Source organism: Hetaerina americana, unplaced genomic scaffold (assembly GCF_022747635.1).
Source record: "Hetaerina americana unplaced genomic scaffold, ioHetAmer1.1.p SCAF_5, whole genome shotgun sequence".
Taxonomy (NCBI): Eukaryota; Metazoa; Arthropoda; class Insecta; order Odonata; family Calopterygidae; genus Hetaerina; species Hetaerina americana.
This window is the reverse complement of record NW_027287095.1, coordinates 72,488,678-72,512,013: the sequence shown is the minus strand read 5'-3', so window position 1 is coordinate 72,512,013 and position 23,336 is coordinate 72,488,678. Positions and strand designations below refer to the sequence as shown.

The 23,336-nt window shown below is 36.6% G+C and overlaps 2 protein-coding genes across 3 annotated transcripts in view; one reads left to right on the top strand and one right to left on the bottom strand.

Annotated features, from left to right (window-relative positions):
- The first annotated feature begins 8,877 nt into the window (after positions 1 to 8,877).
- LOC139694105 (F-box and leucine-rich repeat protein 13-like) lies at positions 8,878 to 10,260 on the top strand. Its single transcript, XM_071592533.1, has one exon. It carries the CDS (start codon positions 8,878 to 8,880, stop codon positions 10,258 to 10,260), a length of 1,383 nt encoding a protein of 460 aa, XP_071448634.1.
- A 6,745-nt stretch (positions 10,261 to 17,005) lies between these two features.
- Positions 17,006 to 23,336, bottom strand: part of Hira (histone cell cycle regulator-like protein) — a 32,682-nt gene continuing 26,351 nt past the window's right edge. For both annotated transcript variants that reach the window (XM_071592669.1, XM_071592668.1), the window contains exons 14-17: positions 22,581 to 22,809; positions 22,254 to 22,441; positions 19,002 to 19,096; positions 17,006 to 17,851 (exon numbers count right to left, since the gene is read on the bottom strand). In XM_071592669.1, the coding sequence (XP_071448770.1) occupies positions 17,639 to 17,851; positions 19,002 to 19,096; positions 22,254 to 22,441; positions 22,581 to 22,809 (725 nt within the window). In that variant the 3' untranslated portion in view covers positions 17,006 to 17,638. The remainder of the gene's footprint in view (positions 17,852 to 19,001; positions 19,097 to 22,253; positions 22,442 to 22,580; positions 22,810 to 23,336) is intronic.

The following is a 23,336-nucleotide window of genomic DNA, read 5'->3' as shown; positions in this document are numbered from 1 at the left end:
TGCAAGAATTCAAGAACGCGAGACCTTCTTCCGTGACGAGCTGGCACCCCCGCAGACCCAGCCTCCGAAGTCGGCTGGCGGTGGGGCTCTGAGCTAGGGCGCAGAGGAGCCCGTCACCGATGAAAGGACACATGCCGACGTCCAAAGTGTGCATTCCGACCTTCGCTGACGTCGTCTTCCCCCACTCCTCACCCTCTTCTTCAAACTCCGACTTCGGGTCTGGTGGGAGAGATGAGCAAAAGAGTTGGCGCTCTATGGGACAAGGGCCGTAATTTTTGTGAATTTGCCAAGTCAGCGGCCATTAGCCAGTTGCGCGAATCCAAATCGGGTGGATCGCTGAAGTCTTCTCAAATCTGGAATGTATTATTTTATTTCTTGGTGCTCGTGTACTACTCATTGAGATTAGCCACATTCATAATGGGAAATCATGTCTGCATCTCGAAAGAACCGGGAACAAGTAAAACACTGGAAAGTACATTGAGAATTTAAGAGATGGATGCAGTGAGAAGATGCTGCAGTTTCCAGATTACAGCATATTTCAAATGAAGTAATCAGAGACAGAGTGAAGAAGCAAGAGGGTATACCTAATAAATAGGAAGACTGTCTTGGTGCAGACATCTACGAAGAATGAATGAGGAAATATGACTCTTGAAAATACAGATAGGTGACCCCCTTTTCATGCCGAATGGGGGCCTACATTCCACCTTTTGGTCCTCACCCGAGTTCGTCGAAGTTGTCTCCTCTTCGCCTGAGTCGTAGTCCTCTTCTTGGTCTGACCAGAAGCCCCATTCCCACCACTCCTTCACCGGATCCGCTGCGGTTTCCTCGGCCGCATCCCCCTCGGGGTCGGGAGGCGCTTCTTCGGCCACGGCGCCATAGCCAACCCCGCCCCTCTCCAGGAAGCCCAAGAGGTCCCCGTCGCCGACCAGTGGGGCACCGCGGAGGACCAGGTGGGTGAGGCGGGGCATGGCCTGCGATATGCCCCGCACCAGCTCGCCGGAGATATTCTTGGCGTTCAGGAGGCATAGGCAGCGTAGGCCGGGACAGTCCCCAAGAAGCCCTTGAGTTTTGGGACGATTACGGATAAACTTTAAACTAACCGGAAGTCACTTCCTGGGTTACAGCTAAGGATGGGGAGGATGATGGTCAACCAAAAAAATATTTTTTATTTTTCAATTTATAAATAATTTACTGCACTTAATATATGTATACACCCCTATAATGTCCCACAAGAGGAAAAACGACACTCTTTCCATTTGCCACTTCCCTAGGGTGCAATCCCTAAAACCTTTTCACAGAGATATTTACTTCGTCCTTTCCAACAACAAAACCGCCGCCAATCTAATTTCCAAATGCCACTCTGTTACATTTAAACGTCCAGAAAATCTTTCCAATATTCTTAAAACCCCCTTCTATACCCACTCTAATTCCCAAAATCTCTCTGACTCCATTCAATCATGCCTGATGCAAAACCTGTACCAAGCTCGTCATAATTTCACTTCAGTAACAGTACCTCCTTAAATATCTCCCGTCCCTTCCAACTTCTTCCTGCATTTCAAAAAATGTCATCTCCTCCAATGTAAACTCTACCCAGCTTTTTATATTGGTCAATGCATGACACCCCTCAATATTAGAATTAACAATTACCGAGCATCCTGTAACCCATCCTCATTGTCCACTACCTTGTCCCAGTTCTCAGACACGAGGCAAGCCGCGGAGCAAGTTTTGATTATTGTTAGAATTTAACTTTTGTTTCCCCGCTCCAGTCTACAGCCACGACAGTCCAATTAAGGTCACTGGAATTAACTTGCATTTGACTATTTAAATCCTTTCAATCTCCTGGGTTAAACATTTCTAATTAGCTAACATCTTCCCCTACTGTATACTCAACAACGAATGATCAAAAGCGCATGCCACTGGGCTTTTCCTTCCCTCTACCCCAATATCCTATCCTCTTCTTCCCCTAAATCTTCCCGTCATGTACTCCTTACACTCTAAAGTAGATGGCTGGGATCAACGAAGTATTAAGCTCTAAGTGAGTATTTTTTTTACTTTACATGAACCTATATTTACGCGTGAATTTTCTCAATTCATTACAATGGTGTAAAAGTGGTTAAAGACCTATTTCTCTTACATCATTGTCATGAAAGGTCATAGAATATTATATTAATAGAAATGAGCTCTTACGGCTAGTAATATTGAATGAATGTAAAACTCCAATAGTCGTAAACAGAATAGCTGTTTACGGCTATTGGAGTTTTACATTCATTCAATAGAATATTATGTTCGATAATGAGATACCTTGATAGCAAAGTGTGATTAATGAAAAACCAAAAAGATTTACGAAAGGGTAGACCCTACGTGACAAGATAAAGGCGAAAGAGTAACCGGCAATTAATAGAAGGCTTATTAAAATCCTTCTTTCAAAGCGTTTTCAACAAAGTCCCACCGAATGTAACACGCTAGTAAAATCCTGCAGCCCTAGGAGTCGTTCAAGTTCCCTGCTCGCGAGGGTCACAGAGTAAACTAATGACGAAATTTTATTTCGAACAAGAGTTACAAAACTAAATTAAATATTAGCGTCTCAATGATTTTTTTCACAACGCAATATTTGAATAAATAACTTTTTCACTCACACTTGTGGCCTATCTGAACTATCCTAGGTTATAATAGGTTAGAACAGGACTCATTTCCACAACAGCTTTTAACAAAAATTACTTTGAGATTAAGGTCTACGATCTATTGCATAAAATCCATCGAATACGCTAATCTCATAAATATAAATATTTTTTCCATAATTATTAACTTCATAATTTCCTAACTACATTTCCGCAGTATATTTAGGAATGGAAGCACGCTTACAAGATTAATTAAAGGAAAAAATAAAGTGGGGAGGAGGAAAAATAAATTGTCTTAGCTTCGAAAACGCGTTTAAAATGGGGAGATAAAGAGAGAAAAGAGTAGGTCATAAAATGAGTGTGGATGATGTCCACTGTCAATAGACAAGTACGAAATAAGTATCTTTTGGTGGTTTAGCCATGTTGAGAGAATGGATAAGAGTCGCATAACTAAGCAGATGTACGAGAGAAAAGTACATACATGACATGGGAGGAAGGAGTAGATCAAGAAAACCCCGGGGTATGAGGTTGAAAAGAGACTAAAGATATGGAGTATCAAAATTTTCAGGAACAGAGGAGCACGAAACAATGCACGAATGTTACAGAGACGAAAGAAGAGTGGAGTGAAGATCGGACGGAATTGAAGGCAATTGTGAGAGAGTTCCCTTTCGCAACCGAGTACCAGGTTTTGAATTATCCAAAAGAGAGTGTGTGGCGGGGAGTACGTGGGTGTAAAAATAAGAACATGCAAAGGAAGAAAAATATGGGATTCAATCACATCAAATTAATGGTGGGTTGAAAATAAGGACAAAGTGAAAAGTATTTGCTTTTGTTTATTTTTAACCTTCACATCTTTCATTGCGTGCGACGTACATTTCCTCATCTCAATTCAGAACAGAGGCAATCGCGCCTCATGAGCAAGTCTTATTCTCTCGGTCTGAAATTTTAACCGTATTTAATCTGCTCTAATTCACTGCCGCAAAAATTTCAAACTTGTATCTTTGTTCTGCGTGATTGACGGGGTGCTGTTAAATATTCGAAATCGCTTTTTTTCTGTTCCACATGGCATGCAATGTGGGTCGAATATGTTCTTCATATTCACATTTGTGTCGAAATTATGAAACATGCCAGTCACTGGATCTCATCGTGAACAGAAAATTTGATTGCGACTTTTATAAGGGAGAGAACATTCAACATCCTCCATGGACTGGCAGGGTGAGGAGGTTAAAGTGACGTAGGATGCAATGAACCTTTTATTTTTGCCTTTTTTTACACTGGCTACGAGCAATTGTCTCATTCTAACAAGTGCCTACCAATTGCACGTGAAATGCAATATTATTTTACTACGCAAGGGACATAAAGCTGACGCAATGACGCGAGAGTCGTTTTTTTTGTTTCAACTATGTTCTGTAAATGTCTCATTTGATACACATTTTTCGAATTACGGAAAATTTCGATAATAAAATCCAGCTCCGGGCGCTATTTTTCAGGAGACGGGACCTGATGAAAACGACGATATAACAATTCATAATCATTAGACCCGGCAAACCTTGGAGCGCCCACAGCTCCACGCCACCCGCGTCCAGCTCAAGCACCGACAATTTGGGCCCCAGCATCCGCAGGAGTAGGGCGCAGTCAGCACTCGTCAAAGGTCCTGTAGACGTCGGCTTCGTAAGCTCTTGGAGCGCGCGCACCTCCGCTTGCTGTGCGTTGTGTGACATGGAGAGTCCCGGTGAGAATATGCGGACGGGCCGGGGAGGTTTCCCCTGGCACTGGGAGATGCAGAAGTGGGTAAGCCTCCCCCGACACGCGCTAGCAACGGCCTGGATGTCTCGTGGTCGCAGGAGAACATTGCAGCCAATCCTCAAGGAGCGCAATCGACGGAGGAAAATCAGCTCCTCGTAGAACAGCTTCCCGTAAAACGGAGTACCCTAAGTGAATACGAGCGGTTATGTTTAGGCGGAATTAAGACCATATAAGTCTCCTACACACGCTCAATGCATTACTCTGCAGGATTGAGCGAAATTTTGCGGTCGGAATCGTTTTATGAGTCAAACATAGTAAGCAAAAAGTTTAAATATAACGGGGAATAGCATGGCTGTAAAAATAAATCGCTCGTTGGTTAAGGTTAAAACTTTGAAAACATACGAAAGTTGAAAGTGGATGAATATTAAACAAGTACTGTTTCCAAGATTACAGCATGGCTTCACTAATTGAAGTCAAACAAAAGTATTAATACTTACATGCCCCTAGGGCGATGGAAAAACAGACTCAAGAAAATGTACTGATCGCAGCGGTAAAAATCATTATTTTAAACAGTCATTCATGGGATGTTTCGGTACTTAAATATGACACACCTAACCTGTCCATGCGCGACGTTAATGATTGCGATCCGAGATCGAATTTTCATTCAGCAACAATTAATTTCGGCCTGTTTTTTATAATTTTAACCATAAATTACAAGATTTTCGCCATAATTGGGAAATACTGAGCAATAATAAGAAAATAGGAGGAAGGGAATAAAAAATTATTGATTGTCACTAAATAAATCACTGGAACCCCCCAAAACAATCAAAACTTGTTCATACTGTCGCAAAAATAGCTCGTTTCTTTATATTTGTGGAATGTGGATGTAATAAAGTTGTTTAGGGAGTGTTTCTTGCATTAGCAGAACGCTAGTTGTGGCAAGGCATACTTATTATTATTTCGTAGTCAACCGTTTAAGATAGGTTTTGGAAGTTTCCATTCTACTGGATATCGCTACATTCCTTGGCCTTGCTTAACTATAAAAAATCTCTAACCCCAAACTACAAATAATTGTTCTTCAATCCTGCAAGCAATCTGTCAAACATACCAATCATTTTCCGACCCTTACCTCACTTGGCCAAAGTTCTCGCACCTTGTACTACAGCATTCAACACCCCAATCAAAATACTCTGCATTCAATCCTGCCTTATATATATACGTATATTTCTCCCCACAATCCTCTTCCATCCCCTGCCATGCTCGGTGCTTCTTCGCTTAATATCCCATCCGCCCATTTTACTTTTTCCATCCTTTTCCAAACCCGCATTTAATAAACCGTATAAGATGCGGTTTATTTATATGTGGTTATTATTATTTATCCGTGGTCACCTTGCTTGCCTATCTTGCTTCAACGACCAAGTTTCCGAGCCATACCACAGTTTTCACTAATATTTTCTTAACCCCCTCGCTGTCATCAATTCCTACTTTGCGAGAGCCACTGTGCCTAATCCAATTCTTCTTCTTATATCCCTAGTACTGTGACCATCTCGGCTGAAGACAGCGACAAAAGTATGCCCAACTGTGGCGACTAAGCAATGGATTACCAAAATCAGATTTTTAAAACTGCCTACCTCTATGTCGAGTGATACCAGAAGTGGACATGACTGGATGACGTGCCGAAGGGTTGCTTCTGGAATAGAGACCATATATTCTATATCTTCACTAGAGTGGCAGAACCGCACGGAAAGATGTTTCAATTGATGTTTGCTGCGGCAAAGCTGTCTCAAAACTGTCTCCACTTCCGGAACTTTATGAAGCTCCAGTGACTCAAGCATGGGTGCCTGTGAGAAAAGCAATAGAATATTAGGAGTTGCTACGGAAGGCCTTTATAGGTACGTTGTAGATGCTTTTCATTGAACAGTAATTTAATCCGTGACAATATTGTTGCTGAATGAAATACTGAAGCATACTAGCAATGGTGAGGGAGGGATATCCACGTTTCTCAATGACGGATTGACAATAATGGCAACTTCCACTTGCTGAAAAATAATTAGTGTATTTTTGTTAAACCTGCGAACCCATTTCTGTCGATACCACGTCGTGATCTTGCCGACGACGGATTTAAAGGTGAGACTAATTATTGGCATCGCATCGATGTTGATTATCGGAGACCCGGCGGAGAGTGACAACTTATTTGTGAATAATAAAACTATTTGTGGTTTTCCCGTACAACAACATAGATAAAAAGACTGCAGATAACAAAATTGTAGAAAAGGTTGATTCTTTAAATTTATAAATACCATAGTACTCCGCTAGGGTGTGTGGCAGGGGGTAATCACACACCAGACTATTTTCGACCAGAAATACTTTTCCCCTAGGTGCGGTCGGGCAGATTCATTATGATCCCTTTTCGTTATTGGGGAAAATTACTTCTTATCCGTTCTCCACTTAATGTCTCCTATTTTATTTACATCATCTCTCCTACCGTAATCAGATGAGGCCAGTAATATATTTTCAATATCTTTACTAAAGAGACCTCCTTCCAATTTATGCAAGAGATTTAATATGTAATTTTACCCTCGCTCTGTAAGTGATTCCCGAATTAGCTAATCTAATAATTTTGATACGCTATTCAGTTTTTTAATAGCAACGTTTTACAAATCTAGCTCCACTAATCTGCTCGCAATACAATTCGTCAATCAACCCAAATTCATAAGGATCCCATATATGTACTATCCGGATATCGTATTCTAAATAAGGTATAAAGAGCGAAAGATAACATTTCTCTTTAACTTTTTAATCACATTTCCTCAGCACTCTCCTAAAATATCCTAATTTTTTGTTAACTTGTCCGTACATGTTTCATCCGGAAAAGATCATGAGTGAGGGTATCGTCTAAGCCTAAACACACTTTTTCAGTATTTTTAATGGAGTAGGCGTTCGGGAGGGAATTTCTCTTTCGCCAAAAATTCATCACAACGAACTTTCATCGTTTAATTCTAATTGCCAAGTGTCGCACCAATGTTGTCTGACATTTAGGTTATCTGCTATAACTTCTTTATCCATAGGATAACCGTTATCTACATATGTAAACCACTGCATCGTCGGCGAATAAACGCATTTACCTCTTAACCACGTATCTTACAATTTACAGATTCTGAAAATCACACAACTCGAATTGAACAAATGGACGCGCGAGACACCTGACCAGCAGTCGACAGCCGAACTCTAACCAATATGGTACCAATTCTTTTCAATAAATAAGACCAACTACAAAACTCAACAAAAATTTGCGACTTCGATAGACGCATGAAGGAGGGATGAGTAGCCCCCAGATGATGGGCAAATAAATTACTGATATTTTACAGCGTATTCAGCGAGAAACCAATTACATAGGCAATAAACATAAACCTTCGTCGTCGAAAATAGTCGTCCTCTCCGATAACATGCATCCTAAAAAAGGAAATTTCGTAATAGCCAATTCAAATTCCACTATCCATTTAGAAAAAAACACAATATTACATTTTCAACGTTTGGGCAAACATCTGCTGTTAATTTATGGCAGTATCCAGATAATTTAGACTGACACAAATTTATCTAAATACAAAAATCTTCAATTGCACTACTATACTACTAGTAAGCTTCACAGGTACCTTTATGTATAAGTGAATTCGACCCTCTTCTGGTGCTTCATTCGTGCTAAATAGAAAATATCTCACTGCTGCTATTGATATCTCTGTATTGCTATGTGATAACACATTCAGTATAGGTACATACATTTTGCAGGATGTTGCATATGGTGTCAGTTGATGCCTTGTTTCCTCGGAAAACCAGGTTTGTCCATATGAACGGATATTCGTTCACTGATGTCCAATCTTTACTTAATTCTCTAGTTTCAGGAGTTGGGTCCGAAAAATATCGACGAGTCCGCTGGAGCACATGACTGGGAAGACTCGACAATTCAACAGGCCTTTTGTTCAGCAAAGATGATCTATTTCTAAGATTTGTGTAAGGCATCTTCTCTATATTTTATTGCATTCCGCATTAAAGTGTGAAAATACTCTGGGATTAAAAAACTCTTTTTAGCATTTTGAAGAAGAAAGTAAATGAGAAACGTTTCAACAACATTTCAAAGGTTGGGTGTTCAAAAATAAACAAACAAAGTAATCACGCAATGCATGTGAAGCGGCAAAACAAGAATCTACAAGAAGTTATAACGTGCTTCTGTAGAGAAAGTAAACAACGATTAAAGATTTATCATAATTTTGAGTGGTTATTCATGTTCGTTGTTATACTTAATTGTTTGGATATATAATATCATATTTTTGAATCAATCGTTGTATTATTATTTGTACTTAGCGCATTTAACGTAAACAATTAGTTTTGGCAATTTTATGAAATTTGTAATTTTCAATAGCTCTTGTGAGTATTTTCAATATTATCCTTTTTTAAACTGCAGAATACATGATATTATAATGAAATTATTCTGTTTGTCCATTATTTCAGGGTCAAGATGACTAATACACCGGGAAAAGAAATAAAAAAAGATCCCAGAATACGGGATTCTCGTAACAGATCGAGGTATTATTTAAGACCTTCCAAAGTCTTTTCATTTATTTCGGCAGTACAGCAAAGGGTTATTGAAGACGAAGACAATACTTCTTCAAGAAAAGTGTCTCGTAATCGTAAAAATCCTTTCACAAAACTACCGGAGGAAATGGTGATAAAAATCCTTGCCCATCTCAACGTAAAAGAATTGAATCTTATCATATCTCCGGTGTGCAGAAAGTGGTTTTTGTATTCTCGCCATCCTGCTCTATGGCGTGAATTAAAATTTGAAGGTGATGCAGTTCCCTCCAAAGAAGTTATCCGCCTTCTTCAGTTAGCTCCAGAGTTGAAGCACCTTGAAATTTCCAATAGATCTGACACCAAAGTTCTACTTGAGGAAGTGTGTCAAAGAAACCGGAAATTAGAGCGCATTATTGTGAGACAGAACTATAGGCCCCTATCAAGGCTAAGCCCTTATGCCATTAATTTTTCCACTTGTCCTTCTGATTTTGATTGGAAATCAGTTGCATCTATTTTTATGGATAATAATGCATATTTCATGCCCTGTGAGATAGAAGACAATTCACAAATTCCATCCCGGGTCCTATTGAAAGTTTTGAAGGCATGTCGTTGTCTTAATTCAGTTACTTTAACTGGTGTAGAAATACGCAGCAGGCTTTTCTTTGAGATATTAACGCAACTTCCTAAGCTCCAGAGCATAGATTTAACAGTGGGGAATCGTCCAGGAGCATTAAACTGGGTTGTGTCCCTCCTAAACTCACATCTTGGTGAAGGGTCTCATTCTCCTCCACTCTATTTTCGTGCCCTATACAACTGGTTTAATTCGGATAATAAAGGAAATACACCCTCACATATGCATCTAACACATTCACCTCATATATTGAGATTTCTTGCTTCCTCTCTTATTGTCTTAGATGTTGATGCTATTGCCATGAGTGAGGATATGTTTGATGAGTTCATGAAGTGTACTTCTCTACAAGCCCTTCATCTTTATAATGCAGTGAATATTACATCTTCTGTCTTCATAAAAATGCTCTCACAGTTGCCACACCTAATGTCACTTAAAGTCAACCAAGCATATAGGCTACGTTCTGCTGTGCTCATCTCTGCATTATACACTTATATGAACATCATCAAAGGTAGTGATAAGAGGAAATCACAATTGAAATACCTTAGTATGACTGAATGTCCAGCAATTGATGATGCATCGATCCATGCAATAGCATCCAGGAACCCACAAATGGAGCACCTCTCTCTAGCCCAATGCCACAGGTTGACAGATGAAGGACTGCGATGTGTTTTATACTTTTGTCATAGGTTAAGGTAAGATCATTATAAAAACAAAAACAATATCTTTTAGTACAAGATTTAATTTTTGTGTAGTGGGTATCCATATAAGAGCTCGATTAAGTAGTATCACCAGTTACCTGGTGATTGCTGACTGAAGAGTCCCAGGTTCAAATCTAAATTGTCAGAATATTTAAATAAAAAAACACGATTTTTGAGAACCAGAGTGGCATTGCAGTTCATCGGAAGCAATAAAATTGACCCATAATCCTGAACCTACAGTATACGACTCTGTCCTGAGGTTTTTAAAAATCTAAAATCATTATTTGGGTTGAAGACCATATTATACCTGATATATTGATGACCATAATTTACCAGAGTTTAAAATTATTATTCAGATGGATATTTAGAATATTGATATTCAGTGGTTGGGGCACCAAAACTAAAAATGATATCTTCTTCCAAAATATTTCATTAAATAAAAGTAATACAATTTTTTTAAATTACTGTCCTCCAGGATATATGTAAATGCATGTATCAATGACCTTAAACATTGTTAGGATTTTTTAATAGTTAGTGCAGGGAGTTTATATTTCAACTGAATATTTCTCATGGCAGTCTTCAAATGATCATTCTGGGACAAAATTAATCAACATTTTCATTGTACTAAAAGCATTTATTTGTGCACTGACATAAATTAAGGGTTGCATGACCCTCTGTTAAATTAATCAGGGTTAGGCATTAACAAAAGATGATACAATAACTTGGTCTTTCATCACAGCCAGATGCCCTAGGCATAATAAAACCAGTCTGTTAAAAATTATGGATGGTAACCTCCTTGTCTTCCACTGAATATCCTAATCACATAAAATTCAAATTGCAATAATGGGAGTAGCATTAAAATTGTGTTGTTCTAATGGTTTGGTATATAATAAATCCAAAACTTTTCACTGCATCCATCAGTACCCCAGTAATCAACCCAGAGGCCAATTTGATAAGTGAGAATTGAGCTCATCTCAAATTAAGTCCTAAAAACCTAGAGGATAACAGAAATCAATCACATAGTTCTTTTTGATAATTAAACATAGATCTTTATAATCAAAGAGTCCTAAATTAATCCCTGCAGTATGCAATGTGTACGAAATTAAAAAATCTACATGGCAAAGGCCAGCTCCTTTCCCTGAGGTTACCTATAGTTTCCCACTAAGTAAAGAATTCAGCTCAAAAAAGTACTATTTCACTTAGGGGGCACCAACTAAATTTGAAACGAATGAATACTCCACCCACTAGTCAGTCATGTTAACTCTCACTTCATAACAAAGGTACAATTGATCATTAGTTATAATTATATACATTACACACAACATTAAAACAAGTGCATTTCGTCCAAATTGTAGCATAAACATATACAGCCTTTGAAGTGGCATAAAAATCAAGGTAACATTAGAATCTGACAAGCAAATGGAAAATAATTTAAATGAGTTAGGGAAATTATTAACCAAATATGGTGCATATAATAAATTGAATGTACAAGAATGACCTTATAAGTTAAAATGAATCAAAGAGTACCTTACCCATTAATCAAAATTATTTATTTAGGAACCATGACAATGTATTCACTTCAAAACCATTTCACAAATTCACTTGGTTTTAAAGAAAACTTTGTGATGAAGTGTATATTGTCATAAAAATAAAACAAGAACGATTTCTACTGTAGAACAAAAAGTCAAAACATTACCTGAAAATTAGTTATTTTTCTATTTAAGGTCCTTGAATTTGTGGGATTGTTCTGGCTTTGTTGGTCGCAGTTTAATGTACATCCCAAATAGTGCTCCTCAACTTGAGCTACTGATGATTGGAAGCTGCCAAGGACCAAGATTTATTGATGAAAGAACAGAAAAACATGTCAACTTATTGAAGGAAGCTATGCCTTACATTAAAGTTCATAACTCGGGAACCTTACCAGAAGGATGGAAATTTTTTTAGTGCAATTGAGTTGACAGCTGTTATTTATTGTATTCTGCTAGTGATGCACCTTTAAAGTTTAATATTTACAGAAAATTTTGATCCAATATCCTTTCTGATATTTCCTCTTTCTTTGAGCTAAAATTTGTTTGGAGCAAGTGACAGCCATGTAAGTAGTCGATTAGGGATTTTTGGAAAACTGCTCAAGTAAAATCCAAAAATTGAGGCTTTTTGATCACCGACAAATGTGCTCCCACATTTCATTAAGCATTTTGTTTCTTTGTGTGTAACCTTGATCTGTTTGTTGTTGTTAAAAGTTGATATAATATTACTACTTTAAAATTGTTTTTCTAACGTCATTAAAATTCATAAACATTTAGATTTCGTGAACCAAGCAGCTTTTATTTTCCATTACACTGTAAAAATATTTTAACGAATCTGTGATGAGTACTGTGATAATCTTCAAGAGTTCAAACTTAAAACCTTTGATATGAAGCTCTTGTAAATGAAACTGCACCTGTATAATTTAAATTGTTGCAGATTTAAAGCAGGTACCTATTGGCTCATTTATTCTATTATTTTCATCAGTTATCTAATAATCCATTATATATATTAATAAATTTTACATAGCTAATGGAAAATATTGATGTAACAATGTTTGAAATATATATATTTAATGATGAAAACAAACAAAATCTATAATTACATTAGCCAACTTGGGAATGGGATTAGTGGAATTATATATTTGAAAATCCATCTTGCCTTACAATGAACACAATATTTTAATCTGATATCATGAAAAAAAGATGATCAGAAATTCGATGAAACGTCAAAAACTTTCAGTCACAATTAAAAACTTACCTTGATATTTTCTCCATTAAAGAGATCAAATAAACGTGTAGTTTTATTACTATTCCGGACATTTAAAGTGCTAAATAATTTGCATTTTGTTCATGCTAAACTATAGATAGCAAAATTCCAAGACTCACTTGCACAGGTGGTTCAACACATGCTTACATATGCACATTAAGAAACCCAAGCCAAAATGTTTTAAATGACACATTAGAGTCGGTCATGAATGAGCCCTCATAAGAAATAACTGTTACCAATGACATATCTACATCACATATCATTGTCAAGCCATGCCTTTGTTCTTGTGGTAGGATCAAGAGCATATTTATTTAACTTTACACAACTTGGTATTTGATTGGAACATGACAATTTGCCATGGATGGAAAAATGTCTGAGAAGTGTTATTTTCTTATATTCTGCATTTGAATTGTGGGAAGAATTTTGAGAGCATTTCATGTTACTTGAGAGAATTAGTACATAACTAAACAAAATCAATTTTTTTAAATCACCAAAGGATAAAATGTTTATTATACAAAATCTAAACTACTGATGAAATTAGATAGAGATGAGTTATTTTTGGATAAAATTGATAAACATATCCAATTCAATTGAATTACAAACAGTTCCTGAGGAAATGACAATTTTAACTTTACCAAATCCTGCATGGAATGAAATTTGCAGTATTAAAGAAGGGTTTATTTTAATATCAGGTTGTGCTTTATTACAAGAGGCAAAGAAAGATATTGTTTTTCAGTCATGTCCATCCAAAATCTACCTTAAACAGCTGAAAACATGTTAATAACAATGTCCTTTCATTATTGTCGCTCTGCCAGCAGTTTCCAGATGAAAAAGTATAGCTATGATAAAAAATAAGTAAATACAAATTAAGTTTCTCCCAAAAAAGTGACTCTTTTGGAGGTAGCTTTTGCTGATATTTGGCTGTTATTACAGTGATGATTCCACTACTCTTTCTCAACACATCAATTATTTCCTACCGAGCAAAATATTTTCAACTCTTACACTGAGGGTTGCCACTTTTCTCCTGAAAGGAAAATGTCAATTTTTTCCAAATGGAAATTACAGTGAGGGAAACGTAATGTACAGTAATACAGAAACTAATGCCTTAGTAAGTAGACTATCAAAATGTACTACCACTGCAAGATAATTGCTTTGCAATAGTTATAAAAATACTGATCATAAACTTTCTTCCTGAAAGACACTTGAGCTATGGATGAATGCCATAAAACACTTGACTCACACAAATGGATATGGTGAAAAGCTTCCTTAGTATTTAACAGTAATATGTACGAGGGTCATCCGGAAAGTAGTACCCGTTCGTGCCGCATGAAGTGCTGACGACGCGAGTAGCCACTGGACGAGGTCAGATAGCTTCAGTGGCTTGTCTGCCTTCTCTGAGCCAAGTTGCGTGACGCTAGCATTGCCTGTGTTGTTTCTGTGATTGTTTACAATGTTTAAAAAAATTGAGAACGCCGCCAGTTGTGAAGTGAGGGCAGTGATTAAATTCCTCAATGCAAGAAACGTTCGCCCATGTGATATTCATCGCCAATTAAAGGAGGTGTATGGAGACAATGTAATGGACGAGTCGTCTGTTCGGCGGTGGTGTCGCAACTTCAACATGGGGAGGGGGAACACACACGACGATGAGCGTTCGGGGAGACCGTCTGTCATTACAGACCAACTGGTGAGCTCAGTTGACGAATTCGTGAGGAACGATCGGCGCGTCACAATTGATGACATCTGTGAGCATTTTCCCAATGTTTCTCGAACAGTTGTTCATGAAATTGTTAAACACCATCTGCATTATGCAAAAATTTGTGCAAGATGGGTCCCTCGCGTATCTCAATGAGCTGGCGGCGAAGGACTATGCAGCAGGAATACAGAAACTTGTCACACGTTATGACAAATGCCTTAATTTGCTTGGAGATTATGTTGAGAAGTAGTTTAAAGTATCCTCTTTCAAATAAAATTTTTTATGTTTGTTAATATTTACTTTTGTCTTTTTATTTCACGAACGGGTACTACTTTCCGGATGACCCTCGTACATTACAAATAACAAACTACTACTTTGCATTTGCTGAACTTAGGCCAACTGCCATTTCTGGGGTCATCATATTTTCTACATGTTTTTAAACTAAGGTTCTGAATTTTAAGGGATATAGTAATCACACAATCTTGTCTTACTTAGAATGACAATAATCAATTTCCATAGATTTTCCAGTCTTTCCTTAAGTTGAAGGCTGGCAGCAACAATTAGGGACAAACAACTCACTTCTAACAGTCTAATTTGAATGTTTACACCAACAGTTAATGAATAGTAATGGCTAATATTCAACAGTATGGGCACATGGAAGTTACAAGCTGGAAGTCATGAACTGCAAAAATTAAATGAAATGTATCCACTGAAACACACAGTCCAGTACTCTGCATACAAATATATCTATAAAACTTAAGTTACCTACACCCTACCCTAAAGCTAAATATACCAAACCCATGAGTTTCTACATAACCCAACTCAGTCCAGCCTACAATGTCTGCAGGCCCAGCAAAGTCAACGCCTTACCATTTGAGCTTACTTGGCATCAATAGCACCAAACAAAACCTCGTAAAATGTAATGAGACTTGGCCATCACTTGGTGGAAATTATGAATATTGGTACAAATGACTTTACTTGTTTCCACTAGATTTTAGGGGAAAAACACATGCAAAGGAGTGGTTTAATTTTGGATAAATTGAATGCTGCATTCATGAATTTTTGTTTCCAGCTTCCTTAGAAGGTTAGAATAATAATTGTTGTTTTACCTTTTCCAAGATAGTTGATCAACAGAACTCCTTTTGCATATCAAAAAACCGATGCCATGTACTTCACAACATGTCATGTCTGTGTGTACAATGATGCCTTGAAAATATAAATGTGATTAAGTTAAGTGATTACCCATTTGACAAGTGATCATATTTCCTTTACTCCTATGACAAAAAATGGATCCAATCCTTCAGCATTGTCCTGCAGATTGTAATATGTTTGATGAGCTTACATCTCTTGGAGCATCAGTCATATTAACTGAATCTATTTTTACCATGGTAAGTTTTTTTTACTAATTCTCACAGAGATTTAAATTATATGGTTAGTAAATTAGTACAAATTTTCATTCATGGCATTAGGTAGAGAGCTGAAAAGCAGACAAGACTACAACATAAACAGTGAAAATTTAACTTGCTATGCAATTATTTATCAGGGACATACAGGTTTATCAAAATAACAGTGAAAACTAACCACTTACCCCTCTGCTTTGCCCAGAAGAAATCACACTGCTGCTGATGGGTACAATGCCGTTGCAAGAAATATTCTACAGGAAAAGCTTACAACTCTTGTCCTTGGTGTAATATCCAACAATAGGTCTTCCATATTAAGTAACCAGGGGTGAAACGAGGTGAAATGCTTGTTAAAACTTCTCTGGTATATAACTTGGATACATATCACCAGTTGGGTACCCGAAAGAGCATCATGGCAAAATAAACATTTATATCCATGGTCAGTTACACGTTTAGGCATGATGTAACAACCTCTTGATGCATCAACATAATTGGCTAATGCTGGCATTCACTGAAAGTAAGACCTTGAATTTAGGTCAAAAAAAGGTTTGGTCTTTGGAGTGCATCTATTCATATTTATACCAATTTAATTAAAAAATGACAGCTTTCACTAACATTATACCATGAGGTGTTGCTACTTACTTGTAGGGATTTGTTTTAATTCATCTTCATAATGAATGTATTCACATCATTAAATGAATGTTTGAGATGATTTGGTACGCTAGCTATTTTAAGGAACTGGGAACGGTATGATGGTACTTTCACGTAGAGACAGATAACACTTGAGCCTCCTTACACTAACTTGTCCACAGCATAAAAGTTAATAAAACAACACTTTAGAAATTAACAGACTCAAATTTATCTGATCAAAATACTGTAACAAAGGAACACAAGTGAACTGGCAGTTTTGTACGGTATTTACAATGATTTCCTCCACTCCTCAATACAATTGTACAACTAAAACTTACAGTTAATTGACAGTTTACTGACATTGAAAAGAGTAACAAGTACTCTAATGGTTGGTTGATGATTTCATTGACAGGATAAAAAGTGATGATATGAACAATTTAATGAAGAGGGTGTATACAAAAATCATGATATGTTTTCTCCTCATTCAATTATTATACAGTTTTAGTAGTGTTTTTATGACTAGGTTTAAATTAACATGAATATACATGTGAATGATGATGATGATACAAATGATGCATTAATTTTAATTCAACAAAGCACTCTGGTATTAAACAGAAATGTTATACACATACATAAACCACATTTATATATGGCAATAGTTATTTGTGTCATTAAAATTATGTTTGGAACAAAATAATCAATTGACAAGAATAACAAAAAAGCTTGAGGCTGTATGTACTATATCGCCATGGAGTTTAAACACACCACAGCAGAAAATATCTTCATTTATTTTTGGCACAAGAAGGTAATCCACTGCAGAAAAAATTCATTTTCCTACCTAACTGGGGAGCCTGTCTCTCCTAACCAGAACCCATGGAGCCCAACCCTTTAACATCTCCGTTTGATTCCTGACTACTTTCCTTCTTGTTCCCATGTGATTGTTTTTTGGATGCCCCACTCCCCTCCAATATAACTTCCATCTGATCACTGTATTCAGTGTACAGTCTCTGTAACTTTAGATTTGAACCCATCACAGTAAGTACTTCTCTTAGAAGAGTATGTTTTGAGAGGCCCTGAAACGAAAAAAAAAGAATAATGTTACCATATCATGAAAAGTTTTGAGGTAAGTTAAGTATTGAGGAAACTAATGACTAAATGTGTTAATAAAAGCAGAAAAAATAAAGACCCATTCCATATTGCCACATGATTTACCTTTCTCAACAGAATACTATGTTTTATACAGTGTACTCTTATTTATTTGAATTTGTAGATACACTCATTAGATTATTTTTTAAGTACATCCAATCAAGCAAGATAATTTTAGTCATGAAACCAAGGAGTGTTTTTGTGGGTTATTAATCAAGTTTGAGGATAACAGACAAGAAAGTAAGGTAAAAAGGTTCTTTTTAAGGGATTTATATCCATGAAAATGAAATACTACAACCTTTAGCACTCCATTGGATCTTGAGTGAGGCTGACCAAAATAAAATGCTATCTATTCCCATGCTGAACCCTACAGCACAAAGACTGTTCTTATGTTTCAACATAAAATAATTCATTTTTCTTGGATATGACAGGAAATATTCATGTGTTTCTTGCGAGATTCTAACGAGTCTGAATACTGTAGGAAATTATTTGCAGTAACATATTGAGAAAAAATGTGTCCATGGTCCAATATTTTTAAGAAGTGTACTTATATTCTAATGACATCAAATAGTGACATTACTTCTCTTAATGTTCATTCAGACAAAACAGATGACCCTAGACTGAAAGGTTCTATCACCTAATGCATCAATTAACACATTTTTGGTACCCACACAGCAAGATCTCTGCTACCCAGCCATTTATGCAACTGAGAAACATTTAAATAGTGTTGGAGCTCAATGACAGTATGCACTTTGTATGATGACAATATCAATGAAAACAGGCTGAATTTGACCAAAAATATCGAGGAAAAATTTTGAATGGTGAAGGATTCATATACTACTCAACAAAGTTGACTCAAGGAAGCAAACAATTTCACACTAGGTCCCAAAAGTTCTGTGAACAAAGTTTTGAATATGAAAGAGCAAGGTTCAAGGAAGTGAAGAGAAATTAAGAAACTTCAGCACAGAGAGATCTAAAAGAATGAGGTCACAGAATCACCAAAGGTCCTTTGGAACATTACATGTTCAAACTGATAAACATACTAATTACAAACTCCTTAAAAAGTTGACTACATACCAATACATGACTCTCCCATGATTTACTAAGCCCAGCATGTTTGTGAGCTGGCCCCATTAGGTCATCACAGAGAAGCCTCAATTTCCACTCAATACCTAAAGAAAAAATATCATTACCGGAGCATTACAATGAGTTTCTAATTAATTATGTCCTAAATGATAACATGAAATTGATTCATCAATTTATAAATACATTTATTACATTTATAAGCGAACCCAAGTACAGAAATTTGATTGGGCTTATATACAGCAAAACCCCTTATCTGCACTTTTCTAGGGAACCCAAAAAGAGTAAAATGCAAATAGCTGGAAAAGGAGAATTTTCACTTTTGCATGTTTAATTACTGAAATCATTGTCTATTGTATCATCATCAAATCCTGTCTTCCTAAAGCAGTTGTATGAGTATATTGTAGATTCCTAACTTGCTTCCAAGCCTATGATCTGTTCCAGTCCATTCAATTTGATTACCTTTATATTCCTACCACAATATTGCAGAGATATGAATTTCTGTACAATTATTTATTGATAATACACCTTAAATGAGTGAATTATACAAAAATTCAGAGGTTAGAGTTCTGAATTAGTACAATTTGTAGGAAAAAATTTTAACTGTATATTTCTCCTACGTACATTTGGTGTACGGGCTGGACAGTGATCAATATGTGACAGAATTTTCATGTTCTGAGACCCCATTTTAGCAACCAAAGCATGAAGTTTATCCTCAAATATTTCTAAGGTCACTCATGTTTTGGAATTTTCTGTACATCTGGTGGGCAATGTTTTTACATATTTGAACTAGGACAAACCTAGGACTCTTTGATTTACCAACCACATATGGCTAAATCTCATCACTCCCATCTGCATTTGTGATTAATAGGACAGTATCTCTTTGGATGATCAGCACCCTTCAATGATGTTGTTCCCCTCCGAAGTACAGCATTTTTCTGGCAGTATATTAAAAAATAAATGCCTCATCTGCATTAAAACCATCTTTTGTGCAATAGCCTTTAAGAAGTTTATTCAAATATGACACCTTCCACCGAGATGTAGTCTTGACGTCAACACTTCTAATTTCATCACACAGAGCCTTGTATACAAGATTGTGCCCATTCGTAAACTTATCCAACCAACCATTGGACACTGTTAAGTCTTTGATTCCAATCTTGAGGGAGCGTGCAATATTTATCCTCTTAGGATGATGAAATTCATGGGGATATTTGACCATCTATCACTTATTAACCACTCTTTCATTAATTCTTCAAACTTGGAATTCTTGACATATTTCCTCTTGTACAAAAAATGTCTGCACTAGTTGACATGTTTTAGAATCCAATAATAATTTTTCATCATTGCATTCAGTGTAGAGGCTGGCAATACTAGATGTTTTGCCAGAACAATACTGGTTCCATCATGAGAATCAACTTGTTCCAAAATTTTTATTTCCCTCTCAATGGAAAATGTTCTTTTTCCGCCTAATCTTTCCATTGTCAAGCAGAATGAAATGTAAGTTACAGAGTAACTGTGGAAAACTTAACATGTGAGAATACCTCAACATCTGGTTAGAGCAAAAAGTTGTCCCACTTCAAAATTGTTCGAAGAAAATAAAATTGTTTTTGATTCAGTGTAGTTTCGATCTGATGAAGCGAATTTCAATACTTTTTAGTATTCAGGAGCCCATCACTGTTATATCTCTTGTGCCAAGGCAGTGCGAATGATCCCAGTTTTCTGTCCACCAGTCCTTGCATTTTTCATGCTTCATCATGCTTGGGTCAAAGTCATTTCATTCCTAACATTTCCACCTTGTGTACGATATGAATTATCTGCCTAGGGTGTTCTTAAAATGTATAAATTACATAGCTTAGTCCTAATCACACAAAGTATTGATTGATGATCCTGGCAGACTAAGATTATGATTTTGAGTAGTTCAAATTTCCATCATAAGTGATGTTTCTACTACCACACTGTACTCAAATTCTTTGCTAAATCCATTCACATTACTGCTCTTAATCATCTTTTTAAGTGTATACATGCCAACCCAAGTAAACACAATTTTTTTATTAAAGTTGATGCACAGGAGTAACTGTTTTAGAATGAGAATTTATTTGAATCCAGCATATAGTGATGTTAATAGTAGGAAAACTGAAAATGAAATCGAGTAAATACACAGTTCGATAAATGTAAAAATAGAAAATTGCATGAAACTATAAAAAATTCAGTAAATTGTGGAAAAAACTGAATTCCATTAACGCAAGCATGGGGTTTCATATTATTTCCTTCCCTAATGGCCAAAGTCATAATACTAAATGATATCCATTGCAGCATTAAATAACATCCATGCCCTAGTAAACATTTCAGCACTAAATATGATAATTGGCAACCTGCATTTCAATTCCTGGCAACAGTTTGAAAAATATAATATCACCACTTGACCACCATCAGAAGATCTATGGCCAATCTTAATGAACAACACTGAAACTTATCAGAATAAAAATAGCCTTATAAATACATACCACACTAAATTAGAATAAAACTTATCAAGACGCAGTAAGACAAAAAAATGAGCATCCCCAAGAATTCCCTTAGTGGGGCAAAACCCAAGAATTTCCTTAGCATAGCTTTTCACTTGATTAAGTTAATAATAATGACAAATACTATGAGATTCTAAAAAACACCTAATACCACAAAAAGTTTTACTATTATTTTATAAGAAATAAACCTTGCAAATATGACATACGTAGTATAAAAGCCAATCTTTCTCCAAAATCAGGAAAAGATTTTTCCATTAATTACAGTAGAAATATGATTATAAAGCAAAAGCCTGACTGATTTTAGTGCCATTAAATGCAAAAGACTAAACAAGACAGTTCAAGTTTTTAGATGAATCCATTATCCGTGACAAAGAAGAGGAAGATACTTCGAAGAAGGATAGGCAAAATGTACATACATAAGTTCACTACTATGCAATCCTGTTCAGCAATTTATAACCTAAACCATATATTTATTAAACATCACAGTACACACATTACACAGGGAAAATGAATCAATGAAAATCGTTTTTACTCCTGTTGGACATACTCTTGCTAGCAACACATACTAATCAAGTATAAGTTTTTTTTTTGCCAAACACGATACACTCTTGAAATACTTTGCCATTATTTTCCCTCAGACATAAAAAACCCTGACGATACCAACTTTAGATAGTAATTGAGATTTTAGAGATTCATATTTCCCTTTTGGACATGGAATACTCACCTTCTTGAATGAGAAATCTGGCCATTGCAAGCAGCCAGAGCCTGTACTCGGAAGCAGAATGAAGAGCCCGACAGGAGGCAAGCTGGAGTTCCATGAATGATAAAATACAAGTGGACGGACCTATTGATGATGATGATAATGTTGATGCTGGAAGACACTGAACAGCACGACCCGGTTGAAGTGATGACCTAATCAGAGAGTAAAAACTGCATCACAAATGGCAACATCTAATGGCTACAACCAATAACCTTCCCTAGAAATACAATGATGCAAAATGGCATCAATTTTCCAAGCAATCAACCATAAAATTGAGTAAATGGTACTTACCCACGGATGTGTGACTGAACGGAATGCAGAGGTAGGGATGTCGAATCTCTCTCAACAGAGCGAACAAATGTTAGATGAGATGAGGACTGTTGAATTGGATCACCTGCATTTCCTAATAAAAGCCACGAGCCAAGTTCAACCGAGTACATAAAAGCTTTACGAGTTGAGAGAGACACCACTGGACAACCATTTTGAGTCAAAGTGCAACTTAAAATGGTTACTTTTTGACCTGAAAATAAATGATTTAATTTAAAAAAAATTTAAGCAAGAAGAGAGCATTTGATGAGCACACTTAGGTACTCAAACTTTCACTTAAATTAAATTACCATATAAACTTGTGTAGGTTTTGGATGAACACAAGCTACCAAACAATTCTCTCATCTCTCCCAGCAAAATACAACCCAACATCCTACTCTACAATAAGTTTCTCTTTAACTCCACATACTTCCTTCCTCCTTTCATTCTGTCCAACATCCCTATCCTTTTCCTACCCCTTCCTTATGTGCCTAACATTCTCCCCTCTATCACAGACCTCAACATCCCATTGCCAATCAATATGCTCCGCATCCATTTTCCGGCCGACTTTTGATTTATCACAGCAATCCCCTCTCATGTATCACCATACCTACCACTTCCTCATTTTGTTTCCATTGGTAGCTTGTGTCTATCTAAAACCTACCCCAACCAGTAGATTACCTATAATAATAATATACTAATGTAGAAGTCGCCTCCCAAATTTTTACCTAAAATTTTTGC

Bases quoted from the DNA above. Each gene is read 5' to 3' on its own strand.
- LOC139694105 (XM_071592533.1), top strand. From the start codon at position 8,878: ATGACTAATACACCGGGAAAAGAAATAAAAAAAGATCCCAGAATACGG.